Below are 18827 nucleotides of genomic sequence, written 5' to 3'. Positions count from 1 at the left end.
ATAGATAAAGACTGATCTTTACTGTTTAAGGTGAAATCAATACATTTAGTACACATTCTCCTATGGGGCTCCACCATGGCTTTTAAACATATTGAACAAGTATCCTCTGTTTCAGACATGTTTGTACAGACTAGCAATGAGACTAGCAAGCTTGGAAAACACTTTAAAGCAAGTTAACAAGCAATATAAAAAAGTTACTGTGCCTTTAAGAGAAACAAATTTTGACAAAATTTTAAATAACAGTGAAAAAAGGCAGTTACACTAACAAAATGTTTACAGTGTATGTGTCAGCAGAGCATTGCACCCACTTGCAAATGGATGATTAACCCCTTAATAACAAAAACAGAATAATAAATGACAAAAATGTTTTTTTTTTTTTTTGTTTTGTTTTTTTTAAACACAGTCACAACAACTGCCACAGTCTACTGTGGTAGTTACCCTCCTCAAACACGACTTTGAAGCCTTTTGAGCCCTTCAGAGATGTCCTGTATCATGCAGAGGGAAGCTGAATGTCTCTGTCAGTATTTTTAACTGCACAGAAAAGCACTAAAAAAGGCCCCTCCCACTCATATTACAACAGTGGAAAGCCTAAGGAAACTGTTTCTAGGCAAAAATCAAGCCAGCCATGTGGAAAAAAACTAGGCCCCAATAAGTTTTGTAACCAAACATATATAAAAACGATTAACATGCCAGCAAACGTTTTATATTACACTTTTATAAGAGTATGTATCTCTGTTAATAAGCCTGATACCAGTCGCTATCACTGCATTTAAGGCTTAACTTACATTAATCCGGTATCAGCAGCATTTTTCTAGCAAATTCCATCCCTAGAAATATGTTAACTGCACATACCTTATTGCAGGAAAACCTGCACTCCATTCCCCTTCTGAAGTTACCTCACTCCTCAGAATATGTGAGAACGGCAGTGGATCTTAGTTACTTCTGCTAAGATCATAGAAATCACAGGCAGATTCTTCTTCTAATGCTGCCTGAGATGAAACAGTACACTCCGGTACCATTTAAAAATAACAAACTTTTGATTGAAGTTAAAAAACTAACTATAATACACCACTCTCCTCTTACTACGTCCATCTTTGTTGAGAGTTGCAAGAGAATGACTGGGTATGGCAGTGAGGGGAGGAGCTATATAGCAGCTCTGCTGTGGGTGATCCTCTTGCAACTTCCTGTTGGGAAGGAGAATATCCCACAAGTAATGGATGATCCATGGACTGGATACACTTAACAAGAGAAAACAGAATTTATGCTTACCTGATAAATTACTTTCTCTTGCGGTGTATCCAGTCCACGGATTCATCCTTTACTTGTGGGATATTTTCATTCCCTACAGGAAGTGGCAAAGAGAGTACACAGCAGAGCTGTCCATATAGCTCCCCCCCTAGCTCCACCCCCCAGTCATTCGACAAAAGGTTAGGAAGAAAAAGGAGAAACCATAGGGTGCAGTGGTGACTGTAGTTTAAACAAAAAATTTTTTACCTGACTTTAATGTCAGGGCGGGCCGTGGACTGGATACACCGCAAGAGACAGTAATTTATCAGGTAAGCATAAATTCTGTTTTCTCTTGCAAGGTGTATCCAGTCCACGGATTCATCCTTTACTTGTGGGATACCAATACCAAAGCTTTAGGACACGGATGAAGGGAGGGAACAAGACAGGTACCTTAAACGGAAGGCACCACTGCTTGCAAAACCTCTCCCCCAAAAATAGCCTCCGAAGAAGCAAAAGTATCGAATTTGTAAAATTTGGCAAAAGTATGCAGTGAAGACCAAGTCGCTGCCTTACAAATCTGTTCAACAGAAGCCTCATTTTTGAAAGCCCATGTGGACGCCACTGCTCTGGTAGAATGAGCAGTAATTCTTTCAGGAGGCTGCTGGCCAGCAGTCTCATAGGCCAAACGGATGATGCTTTTCAGCCAAAAGGAAAGAGAGGTAGCAGTCGCTTTCTGACCTCTCCTCTTACCAGAATAGATAACAAACAAGGAAGATGTTTGTCTGAAATCCTTAGTTGCTTGTAAATAGAACTTTAAAGCACGAACTACATCAAGATTGTGTAATAGACGTTCCTTCTTCGAAGATGGATTAGGACACAGAGAAGAAACAACTATTTCCTGATTAATATTCTTGTTAGAAACAACTTTAGGAAGAAAACCAGGCTTGGTACGCAAAACTACCTTATCTGCGTGGAACACCATGTAAGGTGAATCACACTGTAAGGCAGATAATTCTGAAACTCTTCGAGCAGAAGAGATAGCTACCAAAAACAAAACTTTCCAAAATAACAACTTAATGTCTATGGAATGTAAAGGTTCAAATGGAACCCCTTGAAGAACTGAAAGAACTAGATTCAAACTCCATGGCGGAGCCACAGGTTTATAGACAGGCTTGATTCTGACTAAAGCCTGAGCAAACGCTTGAACGTCTGGTACCTCTGCCAGACGCTTGTGTAACAGGATAGACAAAGCAGATATTTGTCCTTTTAAGGAACTAGCTGACAATCCTTTCTCCAATCCTTCTTGGAGAAAGGACAATATCCTGGGAATCCTAATCTTACTCCATGAGTAACCCTTGGATTCACACCAACAAAGATATTTCCGCCATATCTTATGGTAGATTTTCCTGGTGACAGGCTTTCTAGCCTGAATCAGAGCATCTATAACTGATTCTGATAGAATTAAGCGTTCAATCTCCAAGCAGTCAGATGTAGAGAAACTAAATTTGGATGCTTGAACGGACCCTGTATTAGAAGATCCTGCCTCATTGGCAGTGTCCATGGTGGGACAGATGACATGTCCACTAGGTCTGCATAACAAGTCCTGCGTGGCCACGCAGGCGCTATCAGAATCACCGAAGCCTTCTCCTGCTTGATTCTGGCGACCAGACGCGGGAGGAGAGGAAACGGTGGAAAAACATAAGCCAGATTGAAGGACCAAGGCGCTGCTAGAGCATCTATCAATACCGCCTTGGGGTACTGGGACCTGGACCCGTAGAGAGGAAGTTTGGCGTTCTGACAGGACGCCATCAGATCCAATTCTGGAGTGCCCCATAGCTGAGTCAGCTGGGCAAATACCTCCGGGTAGAGTTCCCACTCCCCCGGGTGAAAAGTCTGACGACTTAGAAAATCCGCCTCCCAGTTGTCTACTCCTGGGATGTGAATTGCTGAGAGATAGCAGGAGTGATCCTCCGCCCACCTGATTATTTTGGTTACTTCCGTCATCGCTAGGGAACTCTTTGTTCCCCCCTGATGATTGACATAAGCTACAGTCGTGATGTTGTCCGACTGAAATCTGATGAATATGGCCGCCGCTAGTTGAGGCCATGCCTGAAGAGCGTTGAATATCGCCCTCAGTTCCAGAATGTTTATCGGGAGAAGCTTTTCTTCCCGAGACCATAAGCCCTGAGCTTTCAGGGAGTCCCAGACCGCCCCCCAGCCTAACAGACTGGCGTCGGTCGTTACAATGATCCACTCTGGTCTGCGGAAACATATTCCCTGAGACAGGTGATCCTGAGACAACCACCAGAGAAGAGAATCTCTGGTCTCCTGGTCCAACTGAATTTGAGGAGACAAATCTGCATAATCCCCATTCCACTGTTTGAGCATGCATAGTTGCAGTGGTCTGAGGTGTATCCGAGCAAAAGGGACTATGTCCATTGCCGCTACCATTAATCCGATTGTCTCCATTAACTGAGCCACAGATGGCCGGGGAATGGAATGAAGAACTCGGCAAGTAGTTAAGAGTTTTAATTTTCTGACCTCTGTCAGAAATATTTTCATTTCTACCGAGTCTATTAGAGTCCCTAGGAAGGGAACCCTTGTGACAGGGGAAAGGGAACTCTTTTTGATGTTCACCTTCCACCCGTGAGACCTCAGAAAGGCCAATACAATCTCCGTGTGAGACTTGGCTCTTTGGAAAGACGGCGCCTGAATTAAGATGTCGTCTAGGTAAGGCGCCACTGCTATGCCCCGCGGCCTTAGAACCGCCAGGAGGGACCCTAGCACCTTTGTGAAAATTCTGGGAGCAGTGGCTAAGCCGAAAGGAAGAGCCACAAACTGGTAATGCTTGTCCAGAAAGGTGAACCTGAGAAACTGGTGATGATCTTTGTGGATAGGAATGTGTAGGTATGCATCCTTTAGATCCACGGTAGTCATATATTGACCTTCCTGGATCATTGGTAAGATTGTCCGAATGGTCTCCATTTTGAATGATGGGACTCTTAGGAATCTGTTTAGAATTTTTAGATCCAGGATGGGTCTGAAAGTTCCCTCTTTTTTGGGAACCACAAACAGGTTTGAGTAAAAACCCAGCCCTTGTTCCATGATTGGAACTGGGTGGATCACTCCCATTGTATGTAGATCTTCTACACAGCGTAAAAACGCCTCTTTCTTTGTCTGATCTGTAGACAGACGAGAAATGTGGAACCTCCCCCTTGGAGGAGAATCCTTGAATTCTAGAAGATATCCCTGGGATACAATATCTAACGCCCAAGGATCGTGTACATCTCTTGCCCAGGCCTGAGCGAAGAAAGAGAGTCTGCCCCCTACTAGATCCGGTCTCGGATCGGGGGTTACCCCTTCATGCTGTCTTGTTGGCAGCTGCAGGCTTTTTGGCCTGTTTACCCTTATTCCAGCCCTGGTAAGGTTTCCAGGTTGTCTTGGGCTGTGAAGCGTTACCCTCTTGCTTTGCAGCCGGAGAGGATGAAGCGGGGCCGTTCCTGAAATTACGAAAGGAACGAAAATTAGCTTTGTTCTTTGTCTTAAATGACTTGTCCTGAGGGAGAGCATGGCCTTTTCCCCCGGTGATTTCTGAAATAATCTCTTTCAATTCAGGCCCGAAGAGGGTCTTTCCTTTGAAAGGGATGTTCAAAAGCTTGGATTTAGACGACACATCGGCCGACCAGGACTTTAGCCATAGCGCCCTGCGCGCCAAAATGGTGAAACCTGAATTTTTTGCCGCTAACTTAGCTATTTGGAAAGCGGCGTCAGTGATAAAAGAATAAGCTAGCTTTAGAGCCTTAATTCTAGCCATAATTTCCTCATATGAGTTCTCCGTCTGGAGCGAGTCTTCCAGCGCCTCAAACCAGAAAGCAGCTGCAGTAGTTACAGGAATAATGCAGGCAATAGGCTGGAGAAGAAAACCTTGTTGAACAAAAATGTTCTTAAGTAAACCCTCTAACTTCTTATCCATAGGGTCTTTAAAAGCACAACTGTCTTCAATTGGTATGGTTGTGCGTTTAGCAAGTGAAGAAACAGCCCCCTCCACCTTAGGGACCGTCTGCCACGAGTCCCGCACAGGGTCAGGTATGGGGAACATTTTCTTAAAAACAGGAGGGGGAACAAAGGGAATACCTGGTCTATCCCACTCCCTAGTAACGATATCCGCAATCCTCTTAGGGACCGGAAACGTATCCGTGTAAACAGGGACCTCTAGGTACTTGTCCATTTTACACAATTTCTCTGGGATCACCAAAGGGTCGCAGACATCCAGAGTAGCTAATACCTCCCTAAGCAAAACGCGGAGGTGTTCTAGTTTAAATTTAAAAGCCAATGTATCTGAATCTGTCTGAGGAGGAACCCTTCCTGAATCAGAGACTTCTCCCTCAGACATCAAATCCCTCGCTCCCACTTCAGAGCGTTGTGAGGGTATATCGGATACAGCTACCAAAGCGTCAGAATGCTCATAATCTGTTCTTAAAACGGAGCTATCACGCTTTGCAGGTAACACGGGCAGTTTAGATAAGAAGGCTGTAAGAGAATTATCCATGACTGCCGCTAAGTCTTGTAATGTAAAAGGGTTAGACGCACTAGAGGTACTAGGCGTCGCTTGCGCGGGCGTAACTGGTTGTGACACTTGGGGAGAGGCAGACGGGCTATCCTCGTTACCTTCAGTCTGAGAATCATCTTGGGCCACATTCTTAAGTGCAACAATATGATCTTTAAAGTGTATAGACATATCAGTATAAGTGGGACACATTCTGAGAGGGGTTCCACCATGGCTTCTAAACACATTGAACAAGGATTTTCCTTAGTGTCAAACATGTTTAACAGACTAGTAGTATACACAAGCAGGCTTGGAAATCACTTTAATCAATTAAAAAACACAATTTGAAAAAAACGTTACTGTGCCTTTAAGAGATAAAAAGAGCACACAATTTTACAAAACAGTGAAAAATGCAGCAATCCTCTTGAAATTTTCACAGTATGTACCTAAAGCCTTAATAAGATTGCACCACAAGTTGCAAAATGATTAACCCCTTAATGCCCAAACCGGAGCAGCCTAAAGCCAACACCCGGTTAAAAATAGTACAGCACCATTGCCACAGCCTTGCTGTGGCCCTACCTGCCCTTAGGGATTAGATTTGGGGGAATATAACTTCTATAAGGCCCTCAAACAGCAGCAGGACCCTCCATGTGGAGCAGCATGAACTTCTCTGCAATTCTAACTGCGCATCTGAGGCACGAAATTAGGCCCCTCCCACTCTATTCCGGAGCTGTGAGGCCTAGTAAATCACTCTTAAGTGAATAAAAAACAGCCATGTGGGTAATAACCCCAGAAAGAACCCCAAAAGGACTTTCAAAGTGTCTACAAACGATATTTTTCTTAAATAAACAATCGATTGCCCTGAATCAGTGTCAACCAGCATAATTAGCCCTGTTATGTAAGCATTCAATTCCTTACTAAGTCTGTGAACATAGCTTACCCTCCCCTCATGGGGATATTGTCAGTCTCTTCTAGCATTATCTCAGTCTTGTCTAGAAATAAATGACTGAACATACCTCATTGCAGATTACCCTGCAAACCGTTCCCCCCAACTGAAGTTTTTTGGTACTCCTATGTGGGAACAGCAGTGGATTTTAGTTACAACATGCTAAAATCATTTTCCTCTTCATCACTTTTCTGCTAGAGAGTAAATAGTACAAACCGGTACCATTTAAAATAACAAACTTTTGATTGAAGATAATAAAAACTACAATTCTAACACCACATTCACTTTACCCTCCCGAGAGAGACCCTAGTGCTTAGAGCCGGCAAAGAGAATGACTGGGGGGTGGAGCTAGGGGGGGAGCTATATGGACAGCTCTGCTGTGTGCTCTCTTTGCCACTTCCTGTAGGGAATGAGAATATCCCACAAGTAAAGGATGAATCCGTGGACTGGATACACCTTGCAAGAGAAATACTATTAAAAACAGGGGCACTTTCATTCATCAAAGTTTACAAATCAGCCGTTTTGATTAAAAACTTAGCTGTCTTCTTTTCACAGCCAGAGCGGCTTCCCCTCCTGGAAATTCTCTCTTCACACGTCAGAAATGACTAATCCGGCTTCCTCCAATCACAGCTTTCCCCCCAGGGTAGTCATTGCCTGAGGCCATATTGTAATTGGAGGAAGCCGGATTAGTCATTGCTGACGTATGAAGAGAGGACTTCCAGGAGGGGGAAGCTGCTCTGGCTGTGAAAAGAAAAAAAGGTAAGTTTTTAATCAAAACGGCTGCTTTGTAAACTTTGATGAATAAAAGTGCCCCTGTTTTTAATAGTATTTTTAAAAAACGGGCTTTCATTCATCAAAGTTTACCTTCACTTTAACGTTTGTAAGCTAAAAATGTGTTTAAAAGGACATGAAAGTCAAAATTATACTTCCATCATTCAAACAGAGCATGCCATGTTAACCCACTTCCCAATTTACTTCTATTATTTTATTTGTTCTCATGCTATCCTTTGTTCTAGGTAAGCTTAGAAACAGTAATGCGCTACTGGGAGTTTGCTGGTGATTAGTGGTTACACACATTTGTCTCTTGTCACTGGCTCGGCTTGCTTCCATTAGTGCACTGCTAAAAGAATGAAAACAAATGTGAAATAATAGAAATATTGTAAAGTTGTTTAAAATTACATGTTCTATTTCACTGGTTTTTAAACCTGTACTCGGGCCTCCCCAACAGGCCAGATTTTCAGGATTATCTTGGATGAGAGCAGGTGAAATAATGATGTTTACTAATCAGCTGATTTTACCTGTGCTCCAGTTCAGATATCCTGAAAATGTGGCCTGTTGGGGAGGTCAGAGAACAGGTTTGAAAACCAGTGGTCTATTCCAATCATAAAAGTGTAATTTTGACGTTGTCTCTTAATTGCTTTTCTTGCGCAGTAATACATTTTTCAGTAGAATGGCCCTGCAAGTATATAAGGCGTGAATATTATACATAAATAATATATATATATATATATAAAAATAAACAAGAAGATGTGTTACACCGTGCAGACAGGCTGCAAGAAGATATCGGAATGTACTCACATTCACTACTAACTAGTCTCTCCAGCATTCTACGCTGCTTTTGGGCAGACTTTGGAACAGGGCCTGGTTGATGCTCTGCATCTGAAACACAAAATGTTATTATTGCTAATTAACACTCATGTAACAATATTGCATAGCAAACTGCCTGTAACACGAAGCACGCACACCATATTAATCATTGGATTCTGCTAATAAAGGTTTTAATGCTACATAAAAACTGACATTCATGAACTCCTATAAAACTACTGTTTGCCATGAATTAAAAGCATTCTTATAACTCTTTCCAAACAACCAATTTATTTGTTGTTCTTTAAGGCAGATTTAGTATATCAAGCAAGACTTCCAGAAAATTAACAGGATCTCAATAATATTATAAGGGACAATACATTTTTGTAATGATTCAGATACAGCACAAGTAAGCCTAGGTAGGCTTATGAAGGCTCAGGAGCATGCACTGCTTTGCAACTTTTTGTAGCAATGTTGTATATTGCTTCCTAGGTTTAGTTTTAAACAAAGAATATCAAGACTACAAAGCAAAATTGATAATAGAAGTAAATTAAAAAGTTGATAAAAATCTCATGCTTTATCTAAAATATGATTTTTTTTGTCACTTTAATAAATTGGTTAAGTTTTACAAATATGACCGACAATCAACATTGTACTTAAAGGGCCATTATAGTAACAAAATGACATGCTTTAATCTGTTAATGCATTTAATTTTAAGACTATTGACTCTTGATTACTGTTTAACAACTCCAAAGATGTTAAACACACAGTAAAAATACCACTCTGGACTCACAGAGCACTGCTGGTCCCATGTGGAAACCGCTAGTAGCACATCTGAGTCATGTGACAAGTGCTGCTGATTGGATCAGTGGCATTTTGTGCATGAGAGCAGCATTGCTCTGCATAATTTAACATAAATGGATTTAATGATAATTTACACAACAAACAACTATTTATTGGCAATTATTTATCACCTTTACTTTCCCTTTAATAATTCACATTAAATAATTACAAATTATGAAATTAGTTGGTTTGCACAAGGCACCAGCTGATTCACTCAGATGAACTCCTGCACATAGTATTGTGTTTTAGCCTAACGGACGTTTACTTTTCACTTTTTCAGGACAGTATAAGTTTCTTTTTAAGTTTACAACTATGTGCAGCTTATGTGCAACCCAGAAACAAAATAGGAGTCATCATTTGGATTGTTTATATTAAATCAGGTAATTTGGCACTGTGCTTTGCATAATAAAGCGCTGAGCTTGTTATTTACACCTAGCACTAGATTGATGGGAGTTATTTGAATTGATGTGCAATATTATCTGTTTGCTCAATTATTAGCTGATTGCATGCTATTGCTGATTATATGTATCGTTTTGTACAGTTATTGATATATAGTCCTTAGCGCTTTTAACTTTTTTTTAATTGTTGTTTTTTTTTGTTTGTTTTTTTTTTTTAAATAAATTGTGATATGTACCAGATTCAGCATCTGTAAGTATGTATTTGTTATTTTAAGAGCGGACTAGATATTTTTTCCCTAACCTTATAGCTGGTTGTTTACCATTGCGTATAGATATACAAGATATTTTTATGTTAGAATGAAGTCCAGGCTTACTTTATTGAGAGGCCCCTTGCCTACTTATGCATTTCAGGCACCTCAACACCATCTGAGCGCCTCTTTTCTGCTACAGGCAACATAGCTTGCAAAAAGAGAGCCAGCCTCAGCCAGAAGCTTGTGCACATGTTGACATTTTTGCATTTCAATGCAAAATTTCTGAAAATTAATAACAGAATGTTATAAACAGTGATTGTCTACCTCTTTCTAAATCTACCTCTTTTCAAACGGTTTGTGGTTTTGTTTTGCTTAATTATAAAAATGTGTTCTGCTGCTTAAAAATTAGACAAAGAGTTGTGTTAGGGGGGCATGTCCGGGTGGCTGCCTCAAATAGTCGCAATATCTGAGGCTCCTAGTGCGATCTGCCTAAATCCGCCGATTATTGCAGCTGTTCTGCAGCATCCACTGACTCTAACCTTATCTATGAGTAGATTGAGGTCTGCTACATTGAACCAGATAAAATCTGCAGTGTGCGCGAACGCGAGGCACAGATCTGGACGGTTGGAACCTTGGGCGGCGGCCTTCCATAAGGAATCAACACCCCCCCCCCTTCCCCCATGAATCGGGTAAAGCAGCCTTATATAGGCTGTCTACTTCATGTTCAAAGTGAACCAACTTTCCTGACACAGTAGACTTATAAATATTCAGAGCTATTAAAGTAGATCTGTCCACACTCTTCTGATAATAGAGTCCCTAGACAGATGAGAACACAAGATGTCGCAACTCTTTCACAGCCACTACCAGAGTTTATTAGAGGACCTGTGCAATCTTCTCCTACTACTGCGACTCACTGATGATGCACAACATACTAACGCAGATCAATCAAGCAAGAATTAGGTCTGCGAATTCGCACCCTATATGTTACAACCGGCCAGCACAAAGACGCTCCACAATTGCAATCAGATGTATTATGAGCGCCATGCTATTACGGAACCCCTATCTACATCTCGATACACTTAAGGCAGCGGCGGGCGATTATGAATATCGGAGCCAGGGCCATGCTGGATCTGCCGCGCTGGAATCTTTTGCAGAAGATAATGATCCCTATACGCTCCCTATTTCAGATAGTGCCGGCGATGTAACTGACAGTAAGCTCTGCTTGGAGGACAACAGGTCGATCTCTAGAGGCCTGTGGATGGGACTGGCAACCTTAATACTTTGAGTATTATTTCCCAGAGGGAGACTCCCAGAACTGTCGTCTTGGAGTGGGATAAATACGATTCGAGTACCAAGACTAATCCTCATGCTACATGACTGACAAGGCTGAGCTAGACGCTTCAGTAAGACATTATTGGTGTTTTGTGCCACCCCTATTAGCATGGGTTTTAAGAGTGTAATTAATCAATGTATTCCAGAGGACTATATAAAACATAAAAATAGCCATAGACTAATCTAACATATTTACCACTACCCTTTGTCCTCATATATATTCTCTATTTATATTGCTTAAATGGTATAAAATTCGATAGACTATTTATCTGTTCCTTAATCCAGTTGTGTTCCTTTATGCCATTAAATATGTATGGGTCAACTAATTAACCTGAGTTCCACTTTAGATAGGCTGATGATGTTCTAGGCTGATATGTTCTAATCTAAAATACTTTGTATACAACAGTCACAATATTTATATGGTTATAGCAGAGTGCCCATTATCTTTTTGGGTAATTAAGAATCTAATCACATAATGGTGGTTCACTATATCCCTTCCTCCGCCGATCTACCACCCAGCTACAAGTAGGACACCCTTGTTAGCGTGAGTTTTAAGAGTGTAATAAACTGATGTATTCCAGAGGACCATATAAAACTCAAAAACAGTCATAGAATAATCTTACATATCTTTCACTACCATTTGTCCTCATATAGTATATATTCTCTATTTATTTTGCATAAGTGGTATAAAGTATTATAAATTGTTTATCTGTTCCTTAATCCAGTTGTGCTCCTTGTTTATGCCATTAACATGTATGGGTTAACTGTTCTACCTGAGTTACACTCTTTATAGGCTGAGGTTGCTCTAGGCTGATATGTTCTAATATAAAACACCTTGTATGCAAAAACATAATTTATGTAAGAACTTACCTGATAAATTCATTTCTTTCATATTAGCAAGAGTCCATGAGCTAGTGACGTATGGGATATACATTCCTACCAGGAGGGGCAAAGTTTCCCAAACCTTAAAATGCCTATAAATACACCCCTCACCACACCCACAATTCAGTTTAACGAATAGCCAAGAAGTGGGGTGATAAGAAAAAAGTGCGAAAGCATATAAAATAAGGAATTGGAATAATTGTGCTTTATACAAAAAAATCATAACCACCACAAAAAAGGGCGGGCCTCATGGACTCTTGCTAATATGAAAGAAATGAATTTATCAGGTAAGTTCTTACATAAATTATGTTTTCTTTCATGTAATTAGCAAGAGTCCATGAGCTAGTGACGTATGGGATAATGACTACCCAAGATGTGGATCTTTCCACACAAGAGTCACTAGAGAGGGAGGGATAAAATAAAGACAGCCAATTCCTGCTGAAAATAATCCACACCCAAAATAAAGTTTAATGAAAAACATAAGCAGAAGATTCAAACTGAAACCGCTGCCTGAAGTACTTTTCTACCAAAAACTGCTTCAGAAGAAGAAAATACATCAAAATGGTAGAATTTGGTAAAAGTATGCAAAGAGGACCAAGTTGCCGCTTTGCAAATCTGATCAACCGAAGCTTCATTCCTAAACGCCCAGGAAGTAGAAACTGACCTAGTAGAATGAGCTGTAATCCTCTGAGGCGGAGTTTTACCCGACTCAACATAGGCAAGATGAATTAAAGATTTCAACCAAGATGCCAAAGAAATGGCAGAAGTTTTCTGGCCTTTCTAGAACCGGAAAAGATAACAAATAAACTAGAAGTCTTTTGGAAAGACTTAGTAGCTTCAACATAATATTTCAAAGCTCTAACAATATCCAAAGAATGCAACAATTTCTCCTTAGAATTCTTAGGATTAGGACATAATGAAGGAACCACAATGTCTCTTTTAATGTTGTTGGAATTCACAACTTAGGTAAAAATTCAAAAGAAGTTCGCAACACCGCCTTATCCAGATGAAAAATCAGAAAAGGAGACTCACAAGAAAGAGCAGATAATTCAGAAACTCTTCTGGCAGAAGAGATGGCCAAAAGGAACAAAACTTTCCAAGAAAGTAATTTAATGTCCAATGAATGCATAGGTTCAAATGGAGGAGCTTGAAGAGCCCCCAGAACCAAATTCAAACTCCAAGGAGGAGAAATTGACTTAATGACAGGCTTTATACGAACCAAAGCTTGTACAAAACAATGAATATCAGGAAGAATAGCAATCTTTCTGTGAAAAAGAACAGAAAGAGCAGAGATTTGTCCTTTCAAGGAACTTGCGGACAAACCCTTATCTAAACCATCCTGAAGAAACTGTAATATTCTCGGTATTCTAAAAGAATGCCAAGAAAAATGATGAGAAAGACACCAAGAAATATAAGTCTTCCAGACTCTATAATATATCTCTCTGGATACAGATTTACGAGCCTGAAACATAGTATTAATCACAGAGTCAGAGAAACCTCTTTGACCAAGAATCAAGCGTTCAATCTCCATACCTTTAAATTTAAGGATTTCAGATCCTGATGGAAAAAAGGACCTTGAGACAGAAGGTCTGGTCTTAACGGAAGAGTCCACGGTTGGCAAGAGGCCATCCGGACAAGATCCGCATACCAAAACCTGTGAGGCCATGCCGGAGCTACCAGCAGAACAAACGAGCATTCCTTCAGAATCTTGGAGATTACTCTTGGAAGAAGAACTAGAGGTGGAAAGATATAGGCAGGATGATACTTCCAAGGAAGTGATAATGCATCCACTGCCTCCGCCTGAGGATCCCGGGATCTGGACAGATACCTGGGAAGTTTCTTGTTTAGATGAGAAGCCATCAGATCTATTTCTGGAAGTTCCCACATTTGAATAATCTGAAGAAATACCTCTGGGTGAAGAGACCATTCGCCCGGATGCAACGTTTGGCGACTGAGATAATCCGCTTTCCAATTGTCCATACCTGGGATATGAACCGCAGAGATTAGACAGGAGCTGGATTCCGCCCAAACCAAAATTCGAGATACTTCTTTCATAGCCAGAGGACTGTGAGTCCCTCCTTGATGATTGATGTATGCCACAGTTGTGACATTGTCTGTCTGAAAACAAATGAACAACTCTCTCTTCAGAAGAGGCCAAGACTGAAGAGCTCTGAAAATTGCACGGAGTTCCAAAATATTGATCGGAAATCTCACCTCCTGAGATTCCCAAACCCCTTGTGCCGTCAGATACCCCCACACAGCTTCCCAACCTGTAAGACTTGCATCTGTTGAGATTATAGTCCAGGTCGGAAGAACAAGAAGCCCCCTGAACTAAACGATGGTGATCTGTCCACCATGTCAGAGAGTGTCGTAAAATCGGTTTAAAGATATTAATTGAGATATCTTTGAGTAATCCCTGCACCATTGGTTCAGCATACAGAGCTGAAGAGGTCGCATGTGAAAACGAGCAAAGGAGATCGCATCTGATGCGGCAGTCCTAAGACCCAACATTTCCATGCATAAGGCTACCAAAGGGAATGATTGTGACTGAAGGTTTTGACAAGCTGATATCAATGTTAAACTTCTCTTGTCTGACAAGGACAGAGTCATAGACACTGAATCTATCTAGAAACCTAAAAAGGTTACCCTTGTCTGAGGAATCAATGAATTGATTGGTAAATTGATCCTCCAACCATGAACTTGAAGAAACAACACAAGTCGATTCGTATGAGATTCTTCGAAAATGAGAAGACTGAGCAAGTACCAAGATATCGTCCAAATAAGGAAATACCAAAACCCTGTTCTCTGATTACAGAAAGAAGGGCACCGAGAACCTTTGAAAAAAATTCTTGGAACTGAGGCTAGGCCAAACGGTAGAGCCAAAAAACTGGTAATGCTTGTCTAAAAAGAGAATCTCAGACACTAAAAGTGATCTGGATGAATCGGAATATGCAGATACACATCCTGTAAATCTATTGTAGACATATAATGCCCTTGCTAAACAAAAGGCAGGATAGTCCTACAGTAACCATCTTGAATGTTGGTATCCTAACATAACGATTCAATAATGATAGATCCGGAACTGGTCTGAAGGAATTGACCTTCTTTGGTACAATGAAGAGATAAAATAAAACCCCAGCCCCTGTTCCAGAACTGGAACTAGCATAAATACTCCAGCCAACTCTAGATCTGAAACACATTTCAGAAATGCTGAGCCTTTGCTGTGTTAACTGGGACACGGGAAAGAAAAAAATCTCTTAGCAGGAGGCCTTAACTTGAAGCCAATTCTGTACCTTTCTGAAACAATGTTCTGAAACCAGAGATTGAGAACGGAATTGATCCAAATTTCTTTGAAGAAAACGTAATCTGCCCCATACCAGCTGAGCTGGAATAAGGGCCGCACCTTCATAGGTACTTAGGAGCTGGCTATAGGTTTCTATAAGGCTTGGATATATTCCAAACTGGAAATAGTTCCAAACTGATACCGCTCCTGAGGATGAAGGATCAGGCTTTTGTTCCTTGTTGTGAGGAAAGGAACGAAAATGATTATTTACCCTGGAAAGAAAGGGAAAGCAAAGTTGACTTAGAAGACATATCAGCATTCCAAGTTTAATCCATAAAGCTTTTCTAGCTAAAATAGCTAGAGACATATACCTGACATCAACTCTAATGATATCAAAAGATGGTATCACCAATAAAATTATTAGCATGTTATAGAATAATAATAATGCTATAAAATTATGATCTGTTACTTGTTGCGCTAAAGCTTCTAACCAAAAAGTTGAAGCTGCAGCAACATCCGCTAAAAATATAGCAGGTCTAAGAAGATTACCTGAACATAAGTAAGCTTTTCTTAGAAAGGATTCAATTTTCCTATCTAAAGGATCCTTAAATGAAGTACTATCTGCCGTAGGAATAGTAGTACATTAGCAGGAGTAGAGACAGCCCCATAACCTTAGGGATTTTTGTCCCAAAAAACTCTAATCTGTCAGATGGCACAGGATATAATTGCTTAAACGTCTAGAAGGAGTAAATAAATTACCCAAATTATTCCATTCCCTGGAAATTACTTCAGAAATAGCATCAGGGAGATAAAACACTTCTGGAATAACTACAGGAGATTTAAAAAACTTATTTAAACGTTTACATTTAGTATCAAGAGGACCAGAATCCTCTATTTCTAATGCAAATAATACTTCTTTAAGTAAAGAACGAATAAATTCCATCTTGAACAAATACAAAGATTTATCAGCATCAACCTCTGAGACAGAAACCTCTGAACCAGAAGAACCATTATCAGTGTCAGAATGATGATGTTCATTTAAAAATTCATCTGAAAAAAGAGAAGTTTTAAAAGACTTTTATGTATACTAGAAGGAGAAATAACAGACATAGCCTTCTTAATGGATTTAAAAAATAAAATCTCTTATGTTATCAGGAACACTCTGAAAATTAGATGTTGACGGAACAGCAACAGGTAATGTAACAGTACTAAAGGAAATTTTATCTGCATTAATAAGTTTGACATGACATGCAATACAAACAACAGCTGGAGAAACAGATACCAAAAGTTTATAGCAGATACACTTAGCTTGGTAGCTCCAGCACTGGGCAGTGATTTTCCTGAAGTATCTTCTGACTCAGTTGCAACGTGGAACATCTTGCAATATGTAAAAGAAAAAAAACAAACATATAAAGCAAAATTGATCAAATTCCTTAAATGACAGTTTCAGGAATGGGAAAAAAATGCCAGTGAACAAGCTTCTAGCAACCAGAAGCAATAAATAATGTGACTTAAATAATGTGGAGACAAAAGTGACGCCCATATTTTTTAGCGCCAAAAAAGACGCCCACATTATTTGGCGCCTAAATGCTTTTGGCGCCAAAAATGACGCCACATCCGGAACGCCGACATTTTTGACGCAAAAAAACGTCAAAAAATGACGCAACTTCCGGCGACACGTATGACGCCGGAAACAGAAAAAAAATTTGCGCCAAAAAAGTCCGCGCCAAGAATGACGCAATAAAATGAAGCATTTTCTGCCCCCCGCGAGCCTAACAGCCCACAGGGAAAAAGTCAAATTTTTTAAGGTAAGAAAAAATGATTGAAACAAATGCATTTATCCCAAATATGAAACTGACTGTCTGAAAAATAAGGAATGTTGAACATTCTGAGTCAAGGCAAATAAATGTTTGAATACATATATTTAGAACTTTATAAACAAAGTGCCCAACCATAGCTTAGAGTGTCACAGAAAATAAGATTTACTTACCCCAGGACACTCATCTACATGTTTGTAGAAAGCCAAACCAGTACTGAAACGAGAATCAGCAGAGGTAATGGTATATATAAGAGTATATCGTCGATCTGAAAAGGGAGGTAAGAGATGAATCTCTACGACCGATAACAGAGAACCTATGAAATAGATCCCGTAGAAGGAGATCACTGCATTCAAATAGGCAATACTCTCCTCACATCCCTCTGACATTCACTGCACGCTGAGAGGAAAACCGGGGCTCCAACTTGCTGCGGAGCGCATATCAACGTAGAATCTAGCACAAACTTACTTCACCACCTCCATCGGAGGCAAAGTTTGTAAAACTGAATTGTGGGTGTGGTGAGGGGTGTATTTATAGGCATTTTAAGGTTTGGGAAACTTTGCCCCTCCTGGTAGGAATGTATATCCCATACGTCACTAGCTCATGGACTCTTGCTAATTACATGAAAGAAACATAATTTATGTAAGAACTTACCTGATAAATTCATTTCTTTCATATTGGCAAGAGTGCATGAGCTAGTGACATATGGGATATACAATCCTACCAGGAGGGGCAAAGTTTCCCAAACCTCAAAATGCCTATAAATACACCCCTCACCACACCCACAATTCAGTTTAACGAATAGCCAAGCAGTGGGGTAATAAAGAAAGGAGTAGAAAGCATCATCAAAGGAAATTTGGAAATAATTGTGCTTTATACAAAAAATCATAACCACCATAAAAAGGGTGGGCCTCATGGACTCTTGCCAATATGAAAGAAATTAATTTATCAGGTAAGTTCTTACATAAATTATGTTTTCTTTCATGTAATTGGCCATGAGCTAGTGACATATGGGATATCAATACCCAAGATGTGGAGTTATCCACTCAAGAGTCACTAGAGAGGGAGGGAATAAAATAAAAACAGCCATATACCGCTGAAAAAATTAATTCACAACCCAAAAAAATAAGTTTATTTTCATTTTTGAAAGAAAAAAACTTAAATCAAAAGCAGAAGAATCAAACTGAAACAGCTGCCTGAAGAACTTTTCTACCAAAAACTGCTTCAGAAGAAGCAAATACATAAAAACGGTAGAATTTAGTAAATGTATGCAAAGAGGACCAAGTCGCTGCTTTGTAAATCTGATCAACTGAAGCTTCATTCTTAAAAGCCCACAAAGTGGAGACTTATCTAGTAGAATGAGCTATAATTCTCTGAGGCGGGGCTTGACCCGACTCCAAATAAGCTTGATGAATCAAAAAGCTTTAACCAAGAGGCCAAGGATATAGCAGAGGCCTTCTGACCTTTCCTAGGACCAGAAAAATTCATATGAAGTCCGCAAAACCGCCTTATCCTGATGAAAAATCAGAAAGGAGATTCACAAGAAAGAGCAGATAGCTCAGAAACTCTTCTAGCAGAAGAGATAGCCAAAAGGAATAACACTTTCCAAGAAAGTAGTTTAATGTCCAAAGAATGCATAGGCTCAAATGGAGGAGCCTGTAAAGCCTTTAGAACCAAATTAAGACTCCAAGGAGGAGAAATTGATTTAATGACAGGCT

General features: G+C 40.1%; 1 protein-coding gene across 1 annotated transcript in view; it reads right to left on the bottom strand.

The window, feature by feature from the left end:
- Positions 1–18827, bottom strand: part of WFS1 (wolframin ER transmembrane glycoprotein) — a gene marked incomplete in the record, with an annotated part of 225170 nt that overhangs the window by 11478 nt on the left and 194865 nt on the right. Inside the window, 1 exon segment of the mRNA XM_053704156.1 lies at positions 8298–8378. Within this exon segment, the coding sequence (XP_053560131.1) occupies positions 8298–8378 (81 nt within the window).

The sequence above is a fragment of the Bombina bombina genome, chromosome 2, assembly GCF_027579735.1.
Source record: "Bombina bombina isolate aBomBom1 chromosome 2, aBomBom1.pri, whole genome shotgun sequence".
In the NCBI taxonomy this organism is placed as follows: Eukaryota; Metazoa; Chordata; class Amphibia; order Anura; family Bombinatoridae; genus Bombina; species Bombina bombina.
The sequence above is the reverse complement of the archived record's forward strand: the minus strand, read 5'-3'. Positions and strand labels throughout refer to the sequence as shown.